The sequence below is a fragment of the Anser brachyrhynchus genome (genome assembly GCF_964034855.1).
Source record: "Anser brachyrhynchus genome assembly, chromosome: 3".
NCBI classification, from domain to species: Eukaryota; Metazoa; Chordata; class Aves; order Anseriformes; family Anatidae; genus Anser; species Anser brachyrhynchus.
The window spans coordinates 55,551,206-55,573,461 of record NC_137696.1 but is presented as its reverse complement, the minus strand read 5'-3'; the positions used below and the strand labels follow the sequence as shown (position 1 = coordinate 55,573,461).

At 35.9% G+C, this 22,256-nt stretch overlaps 1 protein-coding gene across 2 annotated transcripts in view; it reads right to left on the bottom strand.

Annotated features, from left to right (window-relative positions):
- Positions 1-22,256, bottom strand: part of ADGB (androglobin) — a 120,428-nt gene that overhangs the window by 75,220 nt on the left and 22,952 nt on the right. Inside the window, exons 4-11 of one of the 2 annotated variants that reach the window (XM_080585377.1) lie at positions 19,762-19,833; positions 19,006-19,194; positions 18,384-18,523; positions 15,957-16,043; positions 14,187-14,389; positions 11,813-11,941; positions 3,976-4,070; positions 754-928 (exon numbers count right to left, since the gene is read on the bottom strand). In XM_080585377.1, the coding sequence (XP_080441503.1) occupies positions 754-928; positions 3,976-4,070; positions 11,813-11,941; positions 14,187-14,389; positions 15,957-16,043; positions 18,384-18,523; positions 19,006-19,194; positions 19,762-19,833 (1,090 nt within the window). Of the gene's footprint in view, positions 1-753; positions 929-3,975; positions 4,071-11,812; positions 11,942-14,186; positions 14,390-15,956; positions 16,044-16,571; positions 16,711-18,383; positions 18,524-19,005; positions 19,195-19,761; positions 19,834-22,256 lie in introns of those variants that run through there. The other variant, XM_080585378.1, reaches the window with a different exon arrangement.

Below are 22,256 nucleotides of genomic sequence, written 5' to 3'. Positions count from 1 at the left end.
CAGGGGATTACTCATCTCTAAATAATTATACAAAGACTTCAGGAAAGAATCTCCAAACACCATGATATGCACTTGAATAAAAGAGAACAACTGGGGTGGCTTTAAGTGATGTATCATGAGCAAATTAAATGCATAACTCTCTGACTCTTAGCTTGCAAGGTATTAAAAGTGTATTTAACCTATATGTAAAGTAATACAAAATAGCTCAGAACTGTGGCAATTCTACAATTCTACCTTTGATGATTTCCTGTTTTCTATGCCAGTATATTTTGCTAGCATGCCTGTAAATCTTTCATATTCAAGCTATCTCATGTTATATACTTAATTTCATTATGCAGTCTAGACTAGGCCCAGAATAAGTTTGCTCTTAAAACTGTGAATAATTGCAGAAGGGCTAGTCAGATACTTTAAATGTTCAAAAGGTGTTTAGAAGCTTTCATGGCTCTGCCTCAGAGCTTCTGCACTGCTCTAATGTTACTCCCTCTGAATTTTCTCCAATACAGTAAAGTATTTTTTAGCAACACATTAAGACATTTCTCAAGGTGTTTAAGAAATAATAGAGTAATAGAGCTAAAGCAAAGTATTACAGAAATTGAAAAAAAAAAGAGAGAGAGAGAAAAGAGAGAGAGAAAAAGTAATCCATAATGCAGTTCTACTGAAATTATACTAACAGATGATAAGTATGTGCTTGAGAACATTTATAATGATTAAAATGTAATTACAAATTTATTTCAGAGGTTTGAGTAGACAAACCTTGAGGTTCAGATGTCACAACAGTTTCCTTTTTCTGACGGAAACGTTTCCAGCGAGGAACTGGTGGTGGCTGTGGTGGTGCTACCAGAGGGCAGGACCTTGTTCTAGTAACCAGGACAGGATGGCTATATACTTGCAAAAGCCCATATTGCCTCAGATTCTCTGAAGAACCAGCCTATGAAACATGAAAAGACAATCTGACTGGGCACAGCTCTCCTTTCTCACTGCCCCTTTCTTTAAAAAAACAAAAAACAAACAAAAAAAAAACAGTATGCACACAGAAGCATCTAATGGTTTAGATAACAAAAGAAGCGAGAACAGTTCACCTGACAACATTATCCAAAAGCATTCTATATAGGATCAATATTCACCATAAAAAGCATAATTGAATACTTAGAAGTGTCTACCTATATTTTAATTTTCAGTAAAGATTGATCACTTCTTTAAACATATTTGTACAACCATATTCTTTGGGTGTTACAAAAAACGTAAGTGAAGCAACGTGTACAAGTAAGGAAACAACACTGACAAAATTTTGCTTCAAATAAACATATTTAAAAGTACTTTTTTTTTTTCTTTTTTGAAATAATAGTCCTTCATGCTAAATTTATAAATTAGTGGAATTCTAAAAGTAACTGGTGTTTTAGATAACTTCTGATATCTTCTTAATCTTCTTAACACTTTCAACAACATCATTAAAGTTAAGCTTTCTATGTTATGGCTAATTAGACAACACATTGAAGGCACTACAGTTGACCCATATATACCAAAGCCCTTAGCAAAGGACTTAAGAGCAATTTTAGACGCGGACATTGAGTGGTGCTCTTCCCATTAAAACAATAATGGTCTCATATGTAAGTCTGTTATTTTTTCTCTGCTGAATGTTCTGTTTCAAGATTTGTACATCCTTACTTTGTTTTTAAAAATACACCTTCTTTCCACTGCTAGATAAATTGCCTATAACATATTTCTTTAACCCTTTCATCAGCTCAGATTCTGATTGTACCTCTTCATCATCAAATGGTCCCAAGGTGGCATAATTGCAAGCAGTGCAGAGAAGACTGTGGTTGTGATTGTCAGAGTTATTTAAAGGGAGAGGATCAAATTAAATTCTTTAAGGTACATAAGTAATATATTGGCCTCATATGATCTCTGAATTTATAAAGATATTTTACAGGAGCGGTGACTGGTTACGCACACATTCTAATAACTTAAAAATGCAAGCTAAACCATCTGAGATTGGATGGATTTTGAAGAGGGCCAGTTAGGTGCTGTAAAGGAGAATTCATCAGGTGCTGAGCAGGAAGCACAGCTGCATAACAGAAACTATTGATTTTTTTTCCATCTTGTTTGAACAAACTTAAGACAATTACATTTACTACATAAATCCAAGGACATACACACTAAAAGACACAGCTAAAATGGAAACAGAAAAAAATCTGGAGGAAAATTCTGGCACAAGTACAATCAATGACAAACCTTCTACTGAGTTTGGGGATCAACTCTTATCCCAAACAATTACTCCATTCTCCAAATTATAATTATTTCCATTGATGTAGTGCTTACCAGACCCCCAAAGAAAGCTTGAAAATGGGCTTCTTTTTTTTTTTTTTTTTTTTTTTAAACTAGGGCCCACAAGAAATCCACTACACTTCAATATTTAATTTCTGTCAGCTTCCATTTTCCTATCAGTCTTTGCTGGTTTAGACATATAGATTCACCTGCCTCATCGTATGTGGTCTGTCATGCCTCTTTTTCTGTAATCTCTGCATCCTAACAGACTGTGGCCAAGTCTGAGACTCAAGGCCTTAGGTGTCAGGAAGGATGTAGCCCCTGTGTCACTGTGTTCAATTTGTTTTTGGATGACTAATATTACTTCCTACTAGAAAAGAGACAGTATTGTCTGAGACCTTGAATTAAAATAAATTAAAATCACAGAGAACAACGTAATCTTCGAAATAACACAAAATGAGCTGCACTGAGGAGAAGGAGAAGGAGAAGGAGAAGGAGAAGGAGAAGGAGAAGGAGAAGGAGAAGGAGAAGGAGAAGGAGAAGGAGAAGGAGAAGGAGAAGGAGAAGGAGAAGGAGAAGGAGAAGGAGAAGGAGAAGGAGAAGGAGAAGGAGGAGGAGGAGGAGGAGGAGGAGGAGGAGAAGGAGAAGGAGAAGGAGAAGGAGAAGGAGAAGGAGAAGGAGAAGGAGAAGGAGAAGGAGAAGGAGAAGGAGAAGGAGAAGGAGAAGGAGAAGGAGAAGGAGAAGGAGAAGGAGAAGGAGAAGGAGAAGGAGAAGGAGAAGGAGAAGGAGAAGGAGAAGGAGAAGGAGAAGGAGAAGGAGAAGGAGAAGGAGAAGGAGAAGGAGAAGGAGAAGGAGAAGGAGAAGGAGAAGGAGAAGGAGAAGGAGAAGGAGAAGGAGAAGGAGAAGGAGAAGGAGAAGGAGAAGGAGAAGGAGAAGGAGAAGGAGAAGGAGACATTCAGAGTATTAAAGCATAACACATGCAAACTATTTTTTTGAAATTTCTTGTCCTCATCCTGTGAAGCTTGCTGGTTTTCTGAGAAAGAAGATTACACTTTAATATTCTACTTATGTAAAATATGATTAGAACGTGATTAGATTAGATTATTAGCTAAAATAAATTTAGCTAATAATTATCTCAAGAAAGCCCACTTTGGTATTTAAAATAGTTTTCCGCAGATTATGAGTAGCTAAGTGGAAATTTAAGCATTGCTTTTACTCCAGCTTCTTGAAGTGCTAAACTTTCTCCAGCTGCTTCCACCACTTTCAACACCACTGATAAAAATGAATATAAACATACTATTTCATACAGAACATCATAACAAAAAATGTATATGAGATAATTATTTGTGGCCTGAAAAAAAAAAAAACAACTAAAATTCATGTTTTTCAAGTAATCCTTAAAATAATTATTCTTTCCATTCAGAAGTGTCTCATCATGATGCATTTTCTCATCCATGCCTTGTTACTCAGAGACATCAGCACTTGAAATCCAGAGGAAAGTGAAGTAAAACTAAAAATTGAGCATGGTTATGGTAGGAAAAAGCATGTCCATAATCTAGGACTGAAATACCAATTTAACTGATAATCATTACCTGGTGATTGTTTTACTACACTATTATTATTATTATTTACAATGTAGTTGTTACAAAAATAAACATTCAGATAATACAAAATATAATTCATTATTTTCCTGAGAGTACAGAATCTTACCATTTGATCTAATGAAAACACCTCCGCTTCAAACAAATGTAACGGAATAAAGCCAGCATATACTGCCATATCTGGCTGGGTTCGTACGGAAGAACCTAGGTAGAAAACATTAACAGGTCTTGGAACAGGGTAAGCCATAAACAAACATTGTGGTTCCTTCCCCTAAACTATTCACTTTCTCTGGCTTGCTTCTATTATTCTTTTCTTTGTCTGACTCTTATTCCATTCAAAACAAGAGCTTATTGTAAAGTATTCAGAAGAGGAGCCATGGATGTAAAAAGTACATTGTTTTAGTCCTTGTGTATTTAGATTATCAACAACTTTTACATATTTTACTGTTTTCACACAAATGAATAACAACAGCTACAACTTAGAAATGCAGAAGTAGCTCTTGCACTTGTTCTTTTATTTTTCTTCAAGTTTTAAAAATACTAGATACTAGCATGAAGGTCCCAGTACACATCTAGACAGCTGAAGTGAAAGCATACCGATTGGCAAGTACTAGCTAAAGGCTTCTCAAAAGTGAAAGCAAAAAATGGTTTTGCTGGCAAAATGATGAAAAGTCAGAGCACTCACTACTTCTACCAATGGGTATAAAGACTGAAATAGGTAGTTTGAGAAACAGTGGTCAAAAACCAGGGTTGCTGCTCCTAACTCTGTCAAGGAGATGGAAAAAATGAGGTAACAATAGCTGCTTCAGAAAGTGTGCAGGGGTGACTCCCCACACTTCATTACCCCTAGAAATCCCTTGCACTAAGCAACTGTTCAATCTCATCTGTGAAAGAAGCCATTGGTAAATCCTGAAAGTTAGAGAATCCAAAGCTGTTTGGCTGACAGACAGTACACAAATGCCAAAGGAAAATTAAAAGTCTAAAAAATACAATATTAGAAATATGGGTCTGTGGTTTGACCTAAAAGTCAGCTCAGGAAGAAGCATCTCTGCATTTTTCTTTAAACATCTAAGTAAGCATGTGCAGACAGGATTTCAGTAGCATGGTTGTGACATTTTTCTTTCATCAGAATGTTTTGTCTTTGTTCGTTTCAGTTCCACCTCAAACATAGGATAATTACTTCCTATTTTTACCTATGTTTACTGAGTATTCAACTGGAAGTTGCATTAAAAATAGACATTATCTGTGAAATGGAAATACAAAGGAAAATAAAATGAAAAAACAGAAAATGGAAATAAGAAGAAAGGAAAACAAAAGTTAGGCAAGTGTCTCAAAAACATAGTTTATCAGGCTTTTAAAAATCCATTTATTTACAAGGTATGAAGGTACGCAATGTCTTTTTCTTGAAGTAGTAAGACATATCTGCATCTTGAATATTCTTTTAGGAATTCACCTTCTCAATAAAACATAAGCTTATGGTAAGTTACGATTACTTTCTACTGGATTCTTAGTATTTCTCTCTGTATGCTTTCGATAACTGTATTAACCACAGCTTGTGTTAGCTGTAGGTTTCAATTTATTCAAAAGCAAGAATATAATCTAGGTTGAGTCTCTGTCCTTACTGACATATCTGATCTGTTAAAAAAACAGCAGTAGTATCTATGATGTACCACACATTACCGAACAGTATATGCCACAAGCCATATCAATCTCATTGCACATGAGAAGCATTTCTCACACACAGGTATTTCATGAATACCAGGTATTCATCATCTGGAGAATCTATTTCAAACTGATAGCCTTGATAAAATTACACTATCAGATGAAAAATGTCATAACATATAGTACAACAAAAAGTTATGTTCAGCAAAGCCTATTATTTATATCCACCAGTGTAGATTTAAAGATTTTGCATTGTGTTGTTAAAGATTTCTGAATCGTTGTAGGTGCTTATATTTTACATCTGCAGCATTGCAAATTCATTTACAGAGGGTGATTGCTACACCATCTGAACAAATATTTCAGTCCCTGGAAAAAGGGAGAGTATCAATGGAATCAATCCACGTAACATACACATCCAGTCAGTTAAAAAGAAATGCCAAGAATGAATATTGTTATGCTTTATAATCATTCTTGTTTTTATAAAAAACAAACAAACAAACAAAAACATAGGTTTTGAAGACTTGCAAATAATTTTCTCGCTATATCCCTAGATTTCTCTTAAATATTTTTTTGTATCATTCAGGAGCTGATGCTGAGTTTTAACTTTCCAAAACAGTTTGGTTGGCTTTCAATATCTTTCTGTTGAGGTGTGCAGCTCATACACTAACCCCTGCTGCTGAGTTGGGCATGAATTAACTTTGCCTATTGGAGAGTTCTTCTTTAGCCTTCAGAAAGGTGATATAGGTGTTTTTCATAATTCAAATATTACATAAATATTTCAGAATGATGGCATGCATTTGAAAAAACAGAACAAAATATTAGGCTCTGGTCCCCACTTATAAGTAAAAACTCTTTTGAACCGGCAAAAGGGAAACGCAAAAAAACTTTATGGATATTTTAATGTGCGGTATGGATCTCATTTACTCTGATGATTAACATTGTGGGTTTACTTGTATAACTAACATTTTTTAAACATTATTATAATCTCCCAGCACTTCTGTGACATAGAAAGTGACACAGAAAATATTATCTCTAATCACAGAACTAATATCAAGGCACAATGAGACAGCAGACACAAAGAGCTAGTTTGTAGAACAAATTCCCAAATACCTGGCCAGTGCCTTTTAAAGTAGAATAGTATTCCTTTTCCAGCAGTTCCAAAATCATTAGAAAAATCATTAGTCTAGAAACAGAAATAGAAATTGGAGTGGTGGCTCATTATAGGAGCAAGAGGCCTACATAGCTCACACCTTACCATCACAAAACCTCTTTATGGAATGAATGGACTCCCCAGGTATGAAAGTAGAAATTGTTCATAGAAGAAGAGGCTGATGAGTGGAGAAATGAATTGCCTGCAAAAGCATCCCAGGGACTGGCTGGCCACAGGACCAAAGAGCTGGTTGCTCGCAGGAAGAGCCCTGACTGATCAGGTGGAGGATTGGTTATTCTTCTGGTTGCACAGAACAGGATAAATAGAGAAAAAAAAGTAGGCACTATGCTTCCTCCAATGCATATAGTATTTGGAAAGATGCAGAAGGCATTGGTTTGAGTGCACAGGTGCTTCAGAATTGTATTTGTATATTTGTAGTATGTCTAGCAGGGATGGAGCTGATTTTCTTCAGAACCACCCATATGGTGCTGTGCTTCAGATTTGCAACAAAAACATGTTGATAACACACCAGTGTTTTAGCTGCCACAGAACAGTGCTTTCGTCAAGTCCTTCTCACTCTGCTGCCCCAGAGAAAAAGCTGGATGTGGGAAAGAATCTGGAAGGTGACATAAGTCAGAGAGCTGACCCAAATAGATGAAGGAGATATTCCATCCCGTACAATGTCACACACTGCAATAACAGGGGATGGTGTTTTCCTAAAGTAGCTGTTGCTCAGAGCCTGGCTTGGTATCAGGCTGTGTGTGGTGAGTGATTGCTTTTCCATCACTTGCTTTTTTCTCTCCTTAATTATTTTTTCCATGTATTAAAAGTTATTGAAAAGTATCTTTACCTCGACCCATGAGTTTTTTTCTTGCTTTTGCTCTTCTGATCCTCTCCTCCTATCCTGCTAGTGGACAGTGAGTGAGCAAATGGGTGGGCACTTTGCTGCCAGATGGTGTCAACCCACCACCATATTATAACCCCTGCTAAATCATAAGCCTGTAAGAGAAGTTTCTAAACGCTTAGAAGCAACTGGTGTGCCAATGCTTTTTGAGAAATAATTCCAATATTTCACAGGAAAAAACAAACAAAAAACAATTCCTTTAAAGTCCTCATACTCATTATGTACAGTGAAAACTTGTACATGGGAAATGAGCACGTTTATGGTGCTGGAAATTAAGTACTGTTCAAGACACTGACCTTAAAAAAAATGAAATAAAATAAAATAATAATTAAAAGGCCTGCTGCATTGAGTAAAGACACTGATTTACAAGAACAATTCAGAAACATTTTGTAGCTGTTGCCTCTAGAGTCTTGACTTTAAGCCTAGACTTAGTTACAGATGTTACTTCATGCACAAAAATAGTTCTACTGTCCTGTGCCACTCTTTGCAGGCTATCTGTTTCATATGGCCTACAAGTTTTTTTCTCTTGTGGCTACAACCTCATAGGGACTATAATTCAGTCCTGTACTATTTCAAATTACATTTTGCCTTTTTTTTTTTTCAGTCTTAATCTCAAGTTTTATCCCTATTTTAAGCCTTCTGACTTTACAATCTGCACATATAATTCTATTCAAATTCTTAGTAAGTTCAGTAGTGAAGTATATACTTTTGATTCTTTTCCAGAACTCTTTTCTGATACTTTTTTTTTTTTTTTGCTTTGGTAATGTCTGAAAAAAAATAATAATACTGCTTTTAAAAGATACGTGAAAGTTGACAGGATTCAAAAGTTTTAATAAAGTTATGTTACCCATCTCTTAATCCCATTGATGTTGATTAAACAACTTCATTCAGGAAAATAACATTTTGCTAACTTTAACATAGGTTAATAAAGGTTAAGAATATTTCATGGCTTTAGAATGCATGCATTTCATCTTCTGTTTATGAAAGAGATCTAGGATAAAAGAGTTCTTTGATCTGCCACATTTTAGCCCCAAGCTAGTAATCTGTCTAAATAACTTCTTTGCACGTCACTAAGGGTCTTTAAGAAAACAGAATACATTGTGCTTTAAATGGCAGAAGAAAGACCAAAATGTCATGTGGTTTCCTCATATGTAAATACAAAATATGATAATTTTTGATGCCCTTTCACAGATTTGGTACAATTTCCAGAATTCGTTACTTCTGCTTCTCCTTTGTTTTATTTTCCCACAACATGGATGAGTGAAATGCCTAATCTACTATTCCACAACAACTACAATTTAAAAAAAGGCTTTAGTCCAAGTTTTGTTTGCAAACTTATTAATTGTTGGTAATTAATTTCAGAATTTCCCTTTAACTCCTTTACTAGTATATAATGTAGGAATTCAAATGAATAAGGTACATACTCATTGATGAAAAATAACATTGGATTGATACAAGTGAAAATGATTTAAATGAACAATTTTAACTGGGATTTAAATCAGGAAGCAAGAAACTGATTCACATAATAAGAAACTGATTTTCATTCTTTTTATACATTTTTACTTTGTAGTTATAACCTTAAAGAAAGTTGTTCCACTGACACTCACCTGCTGATTTTCAACTAGATAATATTCCAGTTAATAAATATGTTTCCTTCTGCTAGCTGTATGGATATGCTATATATTTACAGATATAAACAATGACAAAAATCAGCTTAATGTACATTTAATGTACATAATGTACATTTAATGTACAGAAAACGGAGAAACAAAGAAAACATAGGTCCGCTACTAGATGGAGAGGGTCTCTTCACAGACAATGACACAGGCAAAACAGAGACGTTTAATGCCTTCTTTGCCTCTGTCTTCAACACTGATGATGGGCTTCGGGACCCAGGGTACCCTGAGCTGGAGGACCATGACAGTGGAAATGACAAACTCCCAACTGACCCTGAACATGTGTGGGAATTGCTGCTCCACCTGGATCCATACAAGTCCATGGGTCCAGACGGGATTCATCCCAGGGTGCTTAAAGAGCTGGCTGCCGTAATCGCGGGACCTCTCTCAATTATTTTTCAGCGATCTTGGGAATCTGGAGAGGTCCCATTGGACTGGAAGCTGGCAAATGTTCTGCCAATTTTCAAGACGGGTAAGAAAGAAGACCCTAGCAGTTACAGGCCTGTCAGTCTCACGTCAGTGCCTGGTAAAATTATGGAGAGGATGATCCTTGAAGTTATTGAAGCGCACCTGGGGGACAATGCAGTCATTGGTCCCAGCCAACATGGGTTCATGAGGGGTAGGTCCTGCCTAACAAATTTGATTTCTTTTTATGATAAAATCATCCATCTAGTCGATCATGGGAAACCAGCTGATGTGATCTTTTTGGACTTCAGCAAAGCTTTTGACGCGGTTTCCCACAGGATCCTACTGGACAAAATGTCCAGCATACAGCTAAACAAAAACATCATGCGATGGGTGAGCAATTCTCACGGGCAGGGCTCAAAGGGTTGTGGTAAATAGGGCCACATCTGGCTGGCGGATGGTCACTAGTGGGGTCCCTCAAGGCTCCATTTTAGGGCCAGTCCTCTTCAATGTTTTTATAAATGATTTGGATGTAGGACTAGAAGGTGTTTTGAGCAAATTTGCCAACGACACCAAACTTGGAGGAGTTGTGGACTCGGATGAGGGTGGAAAAGCCTTGCAGAGAGATCTGGACAGATTGGAGAGCTGGGCGATCACCAACCACAAGAAGTTTAACAAAAGCAAGTGCCAGGTCCTACACCTGGGATGGGGCAACCCTGGCTATACGTACAGACTGGGCAACGAGATGCTGGAGAGCAGGCCCGCAGAGAGAGATCTGGGGGTTATGGTTGACAGCAAGTTGAATATGAGCCAGCAGTGTGCCCTGGCAGCCAGGAGGGCCAACCGTATCCTGGTATGCATCAAGCACAGCATTGCTAGTCAGTCGAGGGAAGTGATTGTCCTGCTCTACTCTGCGCTGGCGCGGCCTCACCTGGAGTACTGTGTGCAGTTCTGGGCACCACAGTACAAAAAGGACATTAAACTGTTGGAGAGTGTCCAGAGGAGGGCGACGAAGATGGTGAAGGGCCTAGAGGGGAAGATATATGAGGAGCGGCTCAGGTCACTTGGCCTGTTCAGCCTGGAGAAGAGGAGGCTGAGGGGGGACCTCATCACAGTCTACAACTTCCTCGTGAGGGGGAGTGGAGAGGCAGGTGACCTATTCTCCATTATCACCAGTGACAGGACCCATGGGAATGGTGTCAAGCTGAGGCACAGGAAGTTTAGGCTAGACATCAGGAAGAGGTTCTTCACCGAAAGGGTGGTTGCACACTGGAACAGGCTCCCCAGTGAAGTAGTCACTGCACCAAGCCTGTCTGAATTTAAGAAGAGATTCGACTGTGCACTTAGTCACATGGTCTAAACCTTTGGGCAGACCTGTGCGGTGCCAGGAGTTGGACTTGATGAACCTTATGGGTCCCTTCCAACTCAGGATATTCTATGATTCTATGATTTATGAAGAATTTTATATTTTATGTAGATAAACATGACACTTCTTATTGACAAATTAAAATTTACCTGTGGTTTGTCTAAACTATATTTTGTTAAAAATATTTAAATTTGAATGCACAAAGCAAGAACTTTCTCAATTTTTAAGCTATCACAGATGTATTGATATAAAAAAAAAATCCATCAATCAAAATATATTTCCAGGAAAAAGGAAACAAATTTATTAAACAAATAAGTCATGCAGGAAATTCAAATGACTATTTCTGGCCACCCTGCTCTTCAACAAGGAACATTCCTCCTTCTTCCAATTTCAATATACTGAATAAAGTAGATATTGCAAATAAGTTACTACAGAAGAATATTATTATTATTATTTTTAATAAAAATATACTATTTACATCTAGAACAAATCTTGGTCCTACATGACTGGCCAGCAACTTCCAAATGTTCAATGTAGATTTGCTTTATATTTCAACATCAAATACAAATTACTGCAATATTATTCTTAATATAATTTATAGGATTTTAATATGTTGGAAGGACTTCAGTATTTAATACAGCCTGTAAAGAATCACTTTTTTTTTTTTTATTTAATAAGCATATTTACTCTTTCCCCAAGTAAGTTAGAGAATGAAGAAAAAAAAAAAAAGCCTTTTATTTACATATATCTTCCATTTGGTTTTTAAGCTTTAATAGCACTTACTCTCAGCTAAGGCTTGAGGAGAACCTTGGACTTCTGCCAGCATTTGTGAAGACTGAATTGCTGACTTGTTTTTTTCCTTTTCTCCATCTTTGTTTTTCTTCTTCCCAGTTTCTTTCTGTTCTGCTTTATCTGTTAAGTAAAACAAAGATGAGATTTTTTTTTTTCTGATAAAATTTTTCAGTCTTAAAGTCTAATACTGTGTAAATGCTTTAATAACATTTTAGTTAAATTAAAAAAAAAAAAACTATTCAAAACTGAAGAGGAATTGATGTATGATAAAGAGATATGTCATTCAGTTAGAAAGAAAAAAAAAGAAAAAAAAAGACTTTCTTAAGATTTAAATGTAGACTTATTGAAACTGCAAGGAAGGCTTCAATTACACCTTCCAGTTAGTGCACAACTCTCACTTCCCCACTATATTGTTTGGAATTCCTGAAGTCCTGGCACTGTGTCAAATATTTTCTTCACATCCCTGATCCCATGTATCAGTAGTTTCCAAAACAATCTAACAGACTTGTCCTAAGTTCCCAGCAGCAACATTTGCTGCTACGACATATGGGAGCAAGAACCATTTCAATAAAAGCTTTTATTTTTATTTTTTTATTAAAAAAGAAACCCCTTCTATCACTTTTTTTTTCCTCAGATATTAAATTGTTCTAGGCAATAAATAAATAAATAAATAAATAAATTGAATAATTAAAAGGAAAAAAAAAAAAAACATAACCAGGAAAGAAAATACAAGTTTTAGGAAGGAATATTAGCAAGTTTTTTTTGTGATAGAAAACAAAATTTTATTGGAAGCATAGAGCAATATAAAAGAGGATACTGTCAGCATCACTTACAAAATCACATGGAAGAAAAAACATCTTCCAGAGCCAGAACCTTCTCTCCAGCCTTAAAACTTACATTACAGAAAAATACATTTATAACCAAAAAAAAAAAAAAAATTTAGTGGAGCTTCAGAACACAACTTGGAGCCTCAGAGTTGGAAGATTATAGAACTTCACTGTAATACCATGCTTCCCTGATTCTTAGTTGTTTCAGTTACTAACAAATCCTAAAGCTTAGGCAGAATTAAATTTACACCATTTTCTGGGAATAAATTACAGAACCCTGTTGGATGAGTAACAGTGCTGTTTCCAGTGGCTGTACCCTTGTGCATGTCCATTCCTAATTCTGAAGTATCTTCTACACTGGTGAGCAAGTCATAAGATGATAGAAAGAGTGCCTGTGAGTCCCTGACTAGTCGCTCAGCTAAGTCTCTTCAAACATTTTTATAACACTTTTGACATTAGGATTATTATTTGAGCTTCAAAGTTGAGGAATGCATTTTTATTTTGTTTTCAAAGTCAGTGAAGAAAAAGAAATTTCAGTGTATGATTCTTCACAAGGGGCTGGAGGGGCAGGCTCTGATCTCTGCTCTCTGGGGACAGCGACAGGACCCAAGGGAACGACGTAGAGCTGGGACAGGGGAGGGTCAGGCTGGGTGTTAGAAAAAGGTTCTGCACCCAAAGGTCGGTCAGGCACTGGGACAGGCTGCCCAGGAAATTTGTCACAGCACCAAGCCAGCTGGAGTCAAGAAGTGTTTGGACAATGCTCTCAGACATAGGGTTTGATTTTAGGGTGGTCCTGTGTGGAGCCAGGAGTTGGACTCGATGATCTTTGTGGGTCCCTTCCAACTTGGGATATTCTATGATTTTGTGGTTCTATGATTTGTACCTTCCAATTACATTAAAAGTGTTGTGAAATTGCATCCATGCCTCCAAGTTTAAAACAGCAGCTAAGAAAACTAAGACTCAAATATAAACATTGCAGAATAATATACTGGAACGAATATGTTTCTAAGCTTAGCTTTCTTCATTTAAATGTAAATAAGATTAGCAGTTCTTGAAGAAAATTAATACCTAGTAGCATAAACAGAAAAGTTACTGCAAATAAAATTGCAGACAGACATACTACGTACTTGTCAGTACACTCTAGAGGTAATCACTCTTGGTAACATCCGTTATGAGTTGTATACTTTCTGGATGGTCAGAACAGTGCCGACCCATTTGCCTTTGGGCAATCTAAACTCTCTCATTGTTATCCCTCTGCAGGGAACCACTCTTCAGAGGAATGACTAACAGAGCTGAAGAACTCGCTGCCAGAAAATGAAGCCTGGTTTTCATGAAAGAAGAGTCTAATACTGCTTCTAATGAGGTCCACAGTTAAAATAAAATTTCTTTGATTTTATAGCATTGCAAAATACACAGTGAAGCAAGAAACCTGCAGACTTGCATGAGGTATAATAAAGATAGATGAATTCGAAGGCAGAGGTTATGCTAACTTTACTTATGCTTGACCTACAAAGATAACACTACCTACAACTACAGACCTTTGCCAAATTTCTCTGCTTTCCCAGGTTTATCTGGCTGTTTATTCAAAGATGAAACTTCATTTTTTAACTCTGACACTTTCATCTCTTTACATTTTGTATCTGTCCGAGGATTATCAAGTTCTGAAGTTTCCTCATTTGTCAACTTGAATTCTGGCAAAATCTCTTTCAAAAAGTCCCAGACTTTGTTCAAGTATCCAGGCCTTAAAAAACAAACACATGTACATATCAATGATAATGATATTTGTAATAAGATAAGAACGTGTGATCTTCATTTAGACAACGCTATAATACAACTGACTGTCCAACTCTCTGGAAAAGTGACTGGGTTATTTTAGTAAATAAAACACTTGCTTGACTTTGTAGATAAAAGCTGTGGCAGGAAAATTTGTCGACCACTTTGCAACTACCCTGTATAATTAATTGATTCTAGCTCTGTACACTAAAAATCTCTTCTTGAAGGTAGTTTCAAACAGGATTTCCCTAGCTGTTTCAACGCCAGGAGTTCTATGCCTCTGCCCCTGATTCCACCAGCTACAACAGAGTTTTCATAGGACTTGACAGTTGCTGCTGTGCTGTTTCTTCACAGAAAGTCAGGGATTCCTGAAATAATCTAAAACTGAATGAATCATTCATAGACATGAATAAGTTTAATGCAAGCCAATTGCATGAAACATTCTTTTTACAATAAAATTATTAATTGTACAGCAAGCTAAAGTCATCTTTATATCTCTATTCCAAAGATTCTGTGGCACTCACATTTCTTAGTGCAAGCAAGTTAAATTTTGCAATAACTGCCAGATTTGTTGATACTGTTTTTTGTTGCTGCTATTCTAAAAATGAACTACATAAATAAACAAAATTAGGGTTGCTGAGATTTCTAAGTCCATGGGCTACAGACACACTACTGTAAGACCCAAATATATCAAAAACTTAAGTTGCAAGCATAACTTGGGACATAAAATTATGATTGTGGAAATAAGAGCTAAAATAAAGCATGAATGAACTTATTTAATATTGAAATGCTGTTATAAATAAACAATTAAACCTGAATAAATTATATATAAATCAAGTTTGTATCTATTTATTCATTAGCGTGTTCATCAAAAAGCAAAAAAGTGCCATTAAAAAAAAAAATATATATATTTAGAATGTGTACCTCAGTCATTCATTCAACAAAAATAATGTCAAGTAGAAAAAAAAATATATATATATAATTTTTAAACAATGGAATGGACTTAACACATAGGAAACAAGAAAAAATATTATAGGTTGGAATTTTATTTGGAGGAATAAAAGCATAACAACTGTTCCAATTTAAAATGTGAAAACACCTCACCAGCTGAAGTTGATTACTTCCAAATTCATGTAATGTATTTTCTATAGTACATTCTAATATAATAATACTAATCATACTAATATACATACAGTTATTAGTATTACTGCCAGACATTTTATATCTGTATTCTAGAACAAAACAGACTTCTCTAACCCTGATTTCACCACAGGGTTCAATATTAATTCAAAATAAATTAATTTGAAGAACAATCATCAGCAGCCTAACATGATAAATAGCTTTACAATCAACTGCATGACCTACAAATAAAAACACAAAAAAAATTGCTTTTCTTGAAGGCAAGTTCTAGAATTAAAACCTTACATTCCGCAAAACTGATGCTGAAGGACTTGTATGGCTCAGCTTTATTTTACATAATGCTTTACAGAAGTAAATATTTAACATTATGCAAAATGTTTAATAGATGAACTTACTGGAGAGGAATAACTTCTGGTATCCATCCAGTCAGTGCATGTAGAACTGTAAATTCCTCCAGCTCTCTTTTTCCATTTTCATGTATACTGTAAGACAAAAACAACCATTACACAGAAATATAATATAACCAGCTCTCCGAATTCTGTAGTCTATATTGCTTTCTGCAGAAGCAGTACAAGGCCCAAACAGAAAATAAGACTGCTGAAAAACAAGTTTTTAATGGCAATTTTAGTTTTCCAATCCATAGCTGACTACTAGCCTAAAAATTCAAGTTTGCTGCTGTGCCTTTGCATCATGCCCATCATATTAGCATTCCCACTTGTACAAAAGCAGTTTCAGTATGGTTAGCAAGCATACTAGGTATACTTGTATGCAGTAGAATCTCTTTTTGCAGGGTTGGAGATGTGGGTTTGAAATCCCACCAGACCCATGAGGGATTTGAATCTAGAACTTCCCTTCCCTGAAGAGCTGCTCCGACTCCCAGATTATTATTAACAGTTGGCTGTATTTCCAGTGTACCACAGTCAACTCTCTCAAATGGATATAGTTTCCTACTCTCTGGAAACAATTCTGTAAGAAGATCCTGAGAGGACCAAGGCTAAAAGTGCAAGCACCTGGTCATTCTTGTGCTCTGGAGAAATGTTGGATTTCAAACACTCTCCTGCAAACAGAGCTTACAGGCAGCTATATGCAACTCCCTGGTCAACGTGGAAACACTTCAGATCACTCTTTTGACAAAAGTGACTGTTGATATAACCAGAACAGGAAGGCTTGACTATCCAGCTCATTATTTGAATTCTTTTCTGAAGTTTAATCATTTAAACACCTGGTGGTCGTTGCTCATCTCATAGGAACCTGTGGCCCTAATTGCCAATTGGTTGTACCATGGGCCAATTTCCAGGTCACTTTTTTGCAAGTGGATCACCACACTGCCCACAACAGCAGCACTAAAGGCAAAAGTGTCAGAAGTAGCTTATAATACTCTATTTTCCATACTGCATTTTAAAAGCTTTATTTCTTTTAGGTCAAGCATCTCTAAATAATATGTTGCTTTTCTAATAAATGCTGCAAAACATTCTGCAAGCTTTATATATATATATATATATATATATATATAACTATATCATATAGTCATATCTATAATGTTTACTTTTGTTACCATTTAAAATAAAAGCTCTTATGTGTCTCACATTTGAACTTGTACATTTTGTCATTTGAAAGATTATGTAACATTAATGTATTAAAAATATACCTAACCAAAAGAAATACCTAGCAAAGAACAGAAAATAACCTGGTACACACAGTAAGTAATTGAACTCCTATAACACTTAGGGGTCTGATAAATCTTAAACATAAGGTATAATACACAAGACCTAGCCCTCTAAACATACTCTTCATAAAAATGCACAAAAATAAAGACTGTAATTTATACAGTACTTCATGATGAAAAACATCACTCCACTGCTTTCCCTCTTTATTCTAGTCAAAAGTATTAATATTTGTAAGGATCATGTTGAATTAAAAAGAGTATAATTTTAAGAATTTTAAATTACACTGAAGTACTTCTAAACACCTTTATTTTTCCAAAGCATATTTTCCTGTCTTATAACAATGACCTTGAGTGCCTCTTTCCTCTTCTACATTCTGTTTCCACTGTGAGTCTATTCTCTTTTAAAGGTGAGCTGGAGCAGAAAGCCCATCAGAATGCATTGCGGCTCCTCTTCAACTGGGGAAATGAGATTTTCTTTCCTGTCTTTGAAAACAGGATCCCCTTTTGCTTGTCCCGGAGGGGGGCAAATATTCTGTCTCTGCAGTCCTTTATCTCTTTCACTTTGAATTTATGTGACAGTCCCAATAGGACAACCATCAAGGACACTAAAGATTACCATCTTCAGTCCTCTTGGATCAGACTCCATTATATTCTGTTCTCTTCCAATTTGTAAAGGCATTTTCTAGCAACTTATTTTAATTCTAAAGTTAACTAGTAGCTGGATGTATCAAAAACATATTTTGTTTCTACTGTATTTCTTATAAATATGCAATGTATTAACCGTCCATACCATTTGAAGCACTACTTTGTTAAAATGTCTTGGATATTGCCATTTGGCAGAAAACCACAAGTGAAGAAGCCTTTGGGAATAATGGCAAAGAAATAAAGCAGATAGGGAGGTAACTTTTTTTTTTTTTTCCAAAAAAAAGTTTTAGGTGCATGAATACACAGACACATTTAAAAAGGAAAAATTCTGCCTTCCTTATCCACAGAGGCCCTTGTTTTACTGATTTACTGTGTCAGCATTCCTAAAAGTGTATATTTCTCATTATAAAACTTTTAGCAAAATACATTTTCCACATATACTAAAACATTTCTTTTTTCAAATTCCACATGACTTCACAAAATAAACTCAAAGTGAGATAACTAAACATACCTAGTATTTGCCAGCTTAATGATAGCTTTGGACAGCAACATTGGCCAAAGTTCAATTTGACAGGTTGTAGCTGGTAGTAACAAATTATCTTCTTCATTGAAAGGCATAGTATCATCCACAGTGATCTTTCTCCAGCACCCCTATGGTGGAAGGGGAGAAAAAAAAAAAGAATAAAAAAAAAAAAAAAAGGATTTTGTGGGCTGGCAATGGAACACATATGTAAGAGTACTTTGTATGTTTTCCCAATAATCCAATTCTACTGCACTTTGATTTACATTACAGATAGCTTTAAAACAAGTATTCATATAATATCTAAGAAACACTGAAACAGTAGTCATATCATTTTATTCTTTTTTTTTTCAGAGATTAATCTAATTGCAGCTATTCTACTTAATCAGCAAAAATAATTTTGTCTTATCAAATGACAACTGTGTTTTATTAGGTTCTATGCTGTACAAAAATCACATACACTGTAGAATGAATTTTCATTAACATGCATCAACAATTTGTCAACACAATTTTGTTTGTATGTCTTTTCAATAATTATAAATACTTCTCCTAACCATTAAAATTTGGCACGCTAGCTGCACAAAATTTTAGATTGCTGAAGGTAAATACTCACCATCCAATAAAGTTTCACTATGTATTTGCCATAGCTATTGTATAGAGGCATGTGTCCCTTAGTAGCTTTACATAAGGCATAAATATGTTCCCACGGTTTCCAAAATACCATGGATGTTCCATTAGTTAAGTCCTTTCCATTATACATCCTCCAGACTGCACAAATTTCACTTATAATCCATCTCATCATCTGAAAACAAACAGAACTATGTAAAAAAAAAAATGTTTACTTACATCTTCTAAGAAAATAAAATCAAGTTATATTACAATGATGAAAGAATAAAATAGCTCCTGTTTTAAAGGAAGGAGTGACATAAAAGCTATGGTTCATTCAAAAGAAAAGGAAAAAAAAATCACCAGCACAATTTTTCTTAAAATCATATCTATCTACAATAAAAAAAACTTGCTGAAAATAGGTAAAAACACAATAGAAATTATGCTGTTCATTATTTACCAAAGAAAAATGGGTACATGTGATTTCAAATTATAACAAATTTTTAACACGTGAAATACAAGTTTTAACTAATAATGCTTCAGAGTGTGTCCTTTTCTAATATACAGGTTATAGATGTATGCTACAGTTCTAAAAGTATTACCAGGCTTTCTTACAGTGGTTTATATGAACAAGAATAAGGATAACTTTTTACACAACAAACTTGAACTAAAATAAATTGGTGGTTCTGTGGACAGCAAAGATTAAAAAGAGATGAGAAGAAGAAATAAATAAAGAAACAGACATTTGCGCATTTCTACCTACCTCACTACAAAATAAATGTTCATTTCCTAAAAAAAGATCACATGAGTTTTCATTTTTGACCACCACAGGAATCTAGGAGAAAGTAAATTAGTTAAAAGTCCACAGATAAATTATCAGGAAAAAAAAAAATGAAATGAAGAGTAGTATTTAATGGTAGTGACCTACAAAAACTAGATGTTTTGTAAGCATTTGTTAGATATTTGCAAACTCAAGGTTGTCAGTTTACAAATCTTTTACCTGACTTGGTATTTCTTAAAAGTGTCAAAATACAGATGTTCAGAATTCAAAGGAATCATTATTCTTACCAGAAGATTTAGAAAATACCAAATGAAATAAATACGTAACTATATAAATTGAGATTTCCTCAAATTTTTCATAGTATTAGCAGTTCTGCACTTAAATAGTGATCATAACATTGTTTCATATGTTGTGATTTCCTTGGCCCTCCACCAGGGTTCAAAGGATCGTTTAGAAATATGGTTTGCTTGTTTTCATAATGTCTTACTGAATGCTAAAAGTTTGTCCAACTTTGATACTGCAATGGGCAATACAGTACCATCAAAGAGTAGAAAACAAATTTGTCTAAGATTACTTTTCTTTATAGGTGCAGGCTCGAATTAATTAGATTAAAGTTCCAAAAGGATTTTCCCTCTAGCCAGGCTGACAGGTGTCTGGCATCTTTCTTTTCTGATTCCCCTACAGAATGCATTTGGCCTAGGATCACAACTCACTCAATTTCCTGTGCCGCTTTATCCATTACTCTCTGTGCCTGCGACACACAATAGTTTAGCAATTTGAGAATGGAAATATTTTAGGCTAACCAAATTCATTAGTTCATTAGAGCAATACAAGGATGAATCTTAACTCCCTGTGACATGCAATAGCCTAGACTACATAATTTAACACCCTTTTCTGGTCTTACATTCTATGATAAAGGAACTCCATAAGAAAAATTTGCATTCATATTTAACAGAATGATTTCAAATATATTATCAAGGAGAAAGTGCAACATAATTATTTTCATGTCAATGTTATTAAAAGTCATTAAAAATAATTTTCAAATGTATTTTAAACATACAAAATGCAATATATTTTTGAAATATGCTTAAGTTCTATAAAAGAACAACCTGAAGGACCATCTATGCTCCCAGCTCTTTAATTGCAAAGACTCACAAGAGTTTAGAAAGATAATTCACAGACCCAAGTTATCAACTTAATGATTTACTTTGCAAACAGACATTATTGATCTTTATTTACTTTCTCTTTTCTCTACTGTCAAGACATTATAAAGAAAATGGTTAATGAAAAATTTTATACTTGTCCTGGTTCCAGTTAGGACAGAGTTAAGTAGCTCATAGTAGCTGGTAGGGTGCTATGTTTTGGATTAGGATGAGAAGAGCGCTGATAACATGCTGATGTTTTAATTGTTGCAGAGCAGTGTTTACACCAGGCCAAGGACTTTTCGGCTTCTTGCTCTGTCCTGCCAGCGAGCAGGCTGGGGGTGCAGCAGGAGCTGGGAGGGGACAGACCCAGGACAGCTGACCCAAACTGGCCAAAGGGGTATTCCATACCATCTGACGTCATGCTAAACAATATATAGGGGTGGCTGGCCGGGGTGGGGGGGCCGGCTGCTCGGGAATAGGCTGGGCATCGGTCAGCGGGTGGTGAGCAATTGCATTGTGCATCACTTGTTTTCTTACACATTATTATTGTTAATACTATTACCATTATCACTATTATTATTATTATTGTTATTATTATTTTCCTGTCTTAATAAACTGTCTTTATCTCAACTCACAGGCTTCACTTTCCCGTTTCTCTCCCCCATCCCAGAGAGGGAGGGGGGAGGGTGAGCGAACGGCTGTGTGGTGTTTAGCTGCCAGCCGGGTTAAACCACAACAGTCTTTTTGGCGCCCAACGTGGGGCCCGAAGGGTTGAGATATCGACAAATCTGACCAGAATGTGTTAAACTAAAATTGGTATAAGTATTGGACCTGCTTAATAGTTGCTAGTCACGATGTTGATTGCCTTAATCTCCAGTCTGCTGTACCTGTATTCCAAATTGAGTTTTATGGTGCGTTACTTTCTGTATGTGCTCCCTGTTGCACTGTTTATCCTTTCCGGGCCCTGGTTTAAGATTGTTATGGCCAGTGCGAAAGTCTAATGGTGAGTGGAGACTAACAGTGGACTATCGTGGCCTGAACGAAGTCACGCCACCACTGAGTGCTGCAGTGCCGGACATGCTAGAACTCCAGTATGAACTGGAATCAAAGGCAGCCAAGTGGTATGCCACAATTGATATCGCTAATGCATTTTTCTCCATCCCTCTAGCAGCACAGTGCAGGCCACAGTTTGCTTTCACTTGGAGGGGAGTCCAATATACTTGGAATCGGCTGCCCCAGGGGTGGAAACACAGCCCTACCATTTGCCATGGACTGATCCAGTCTGCGCTGGAGCAGGGGGAAGCTCCTGAACACCTGCAGTACATCGATGAC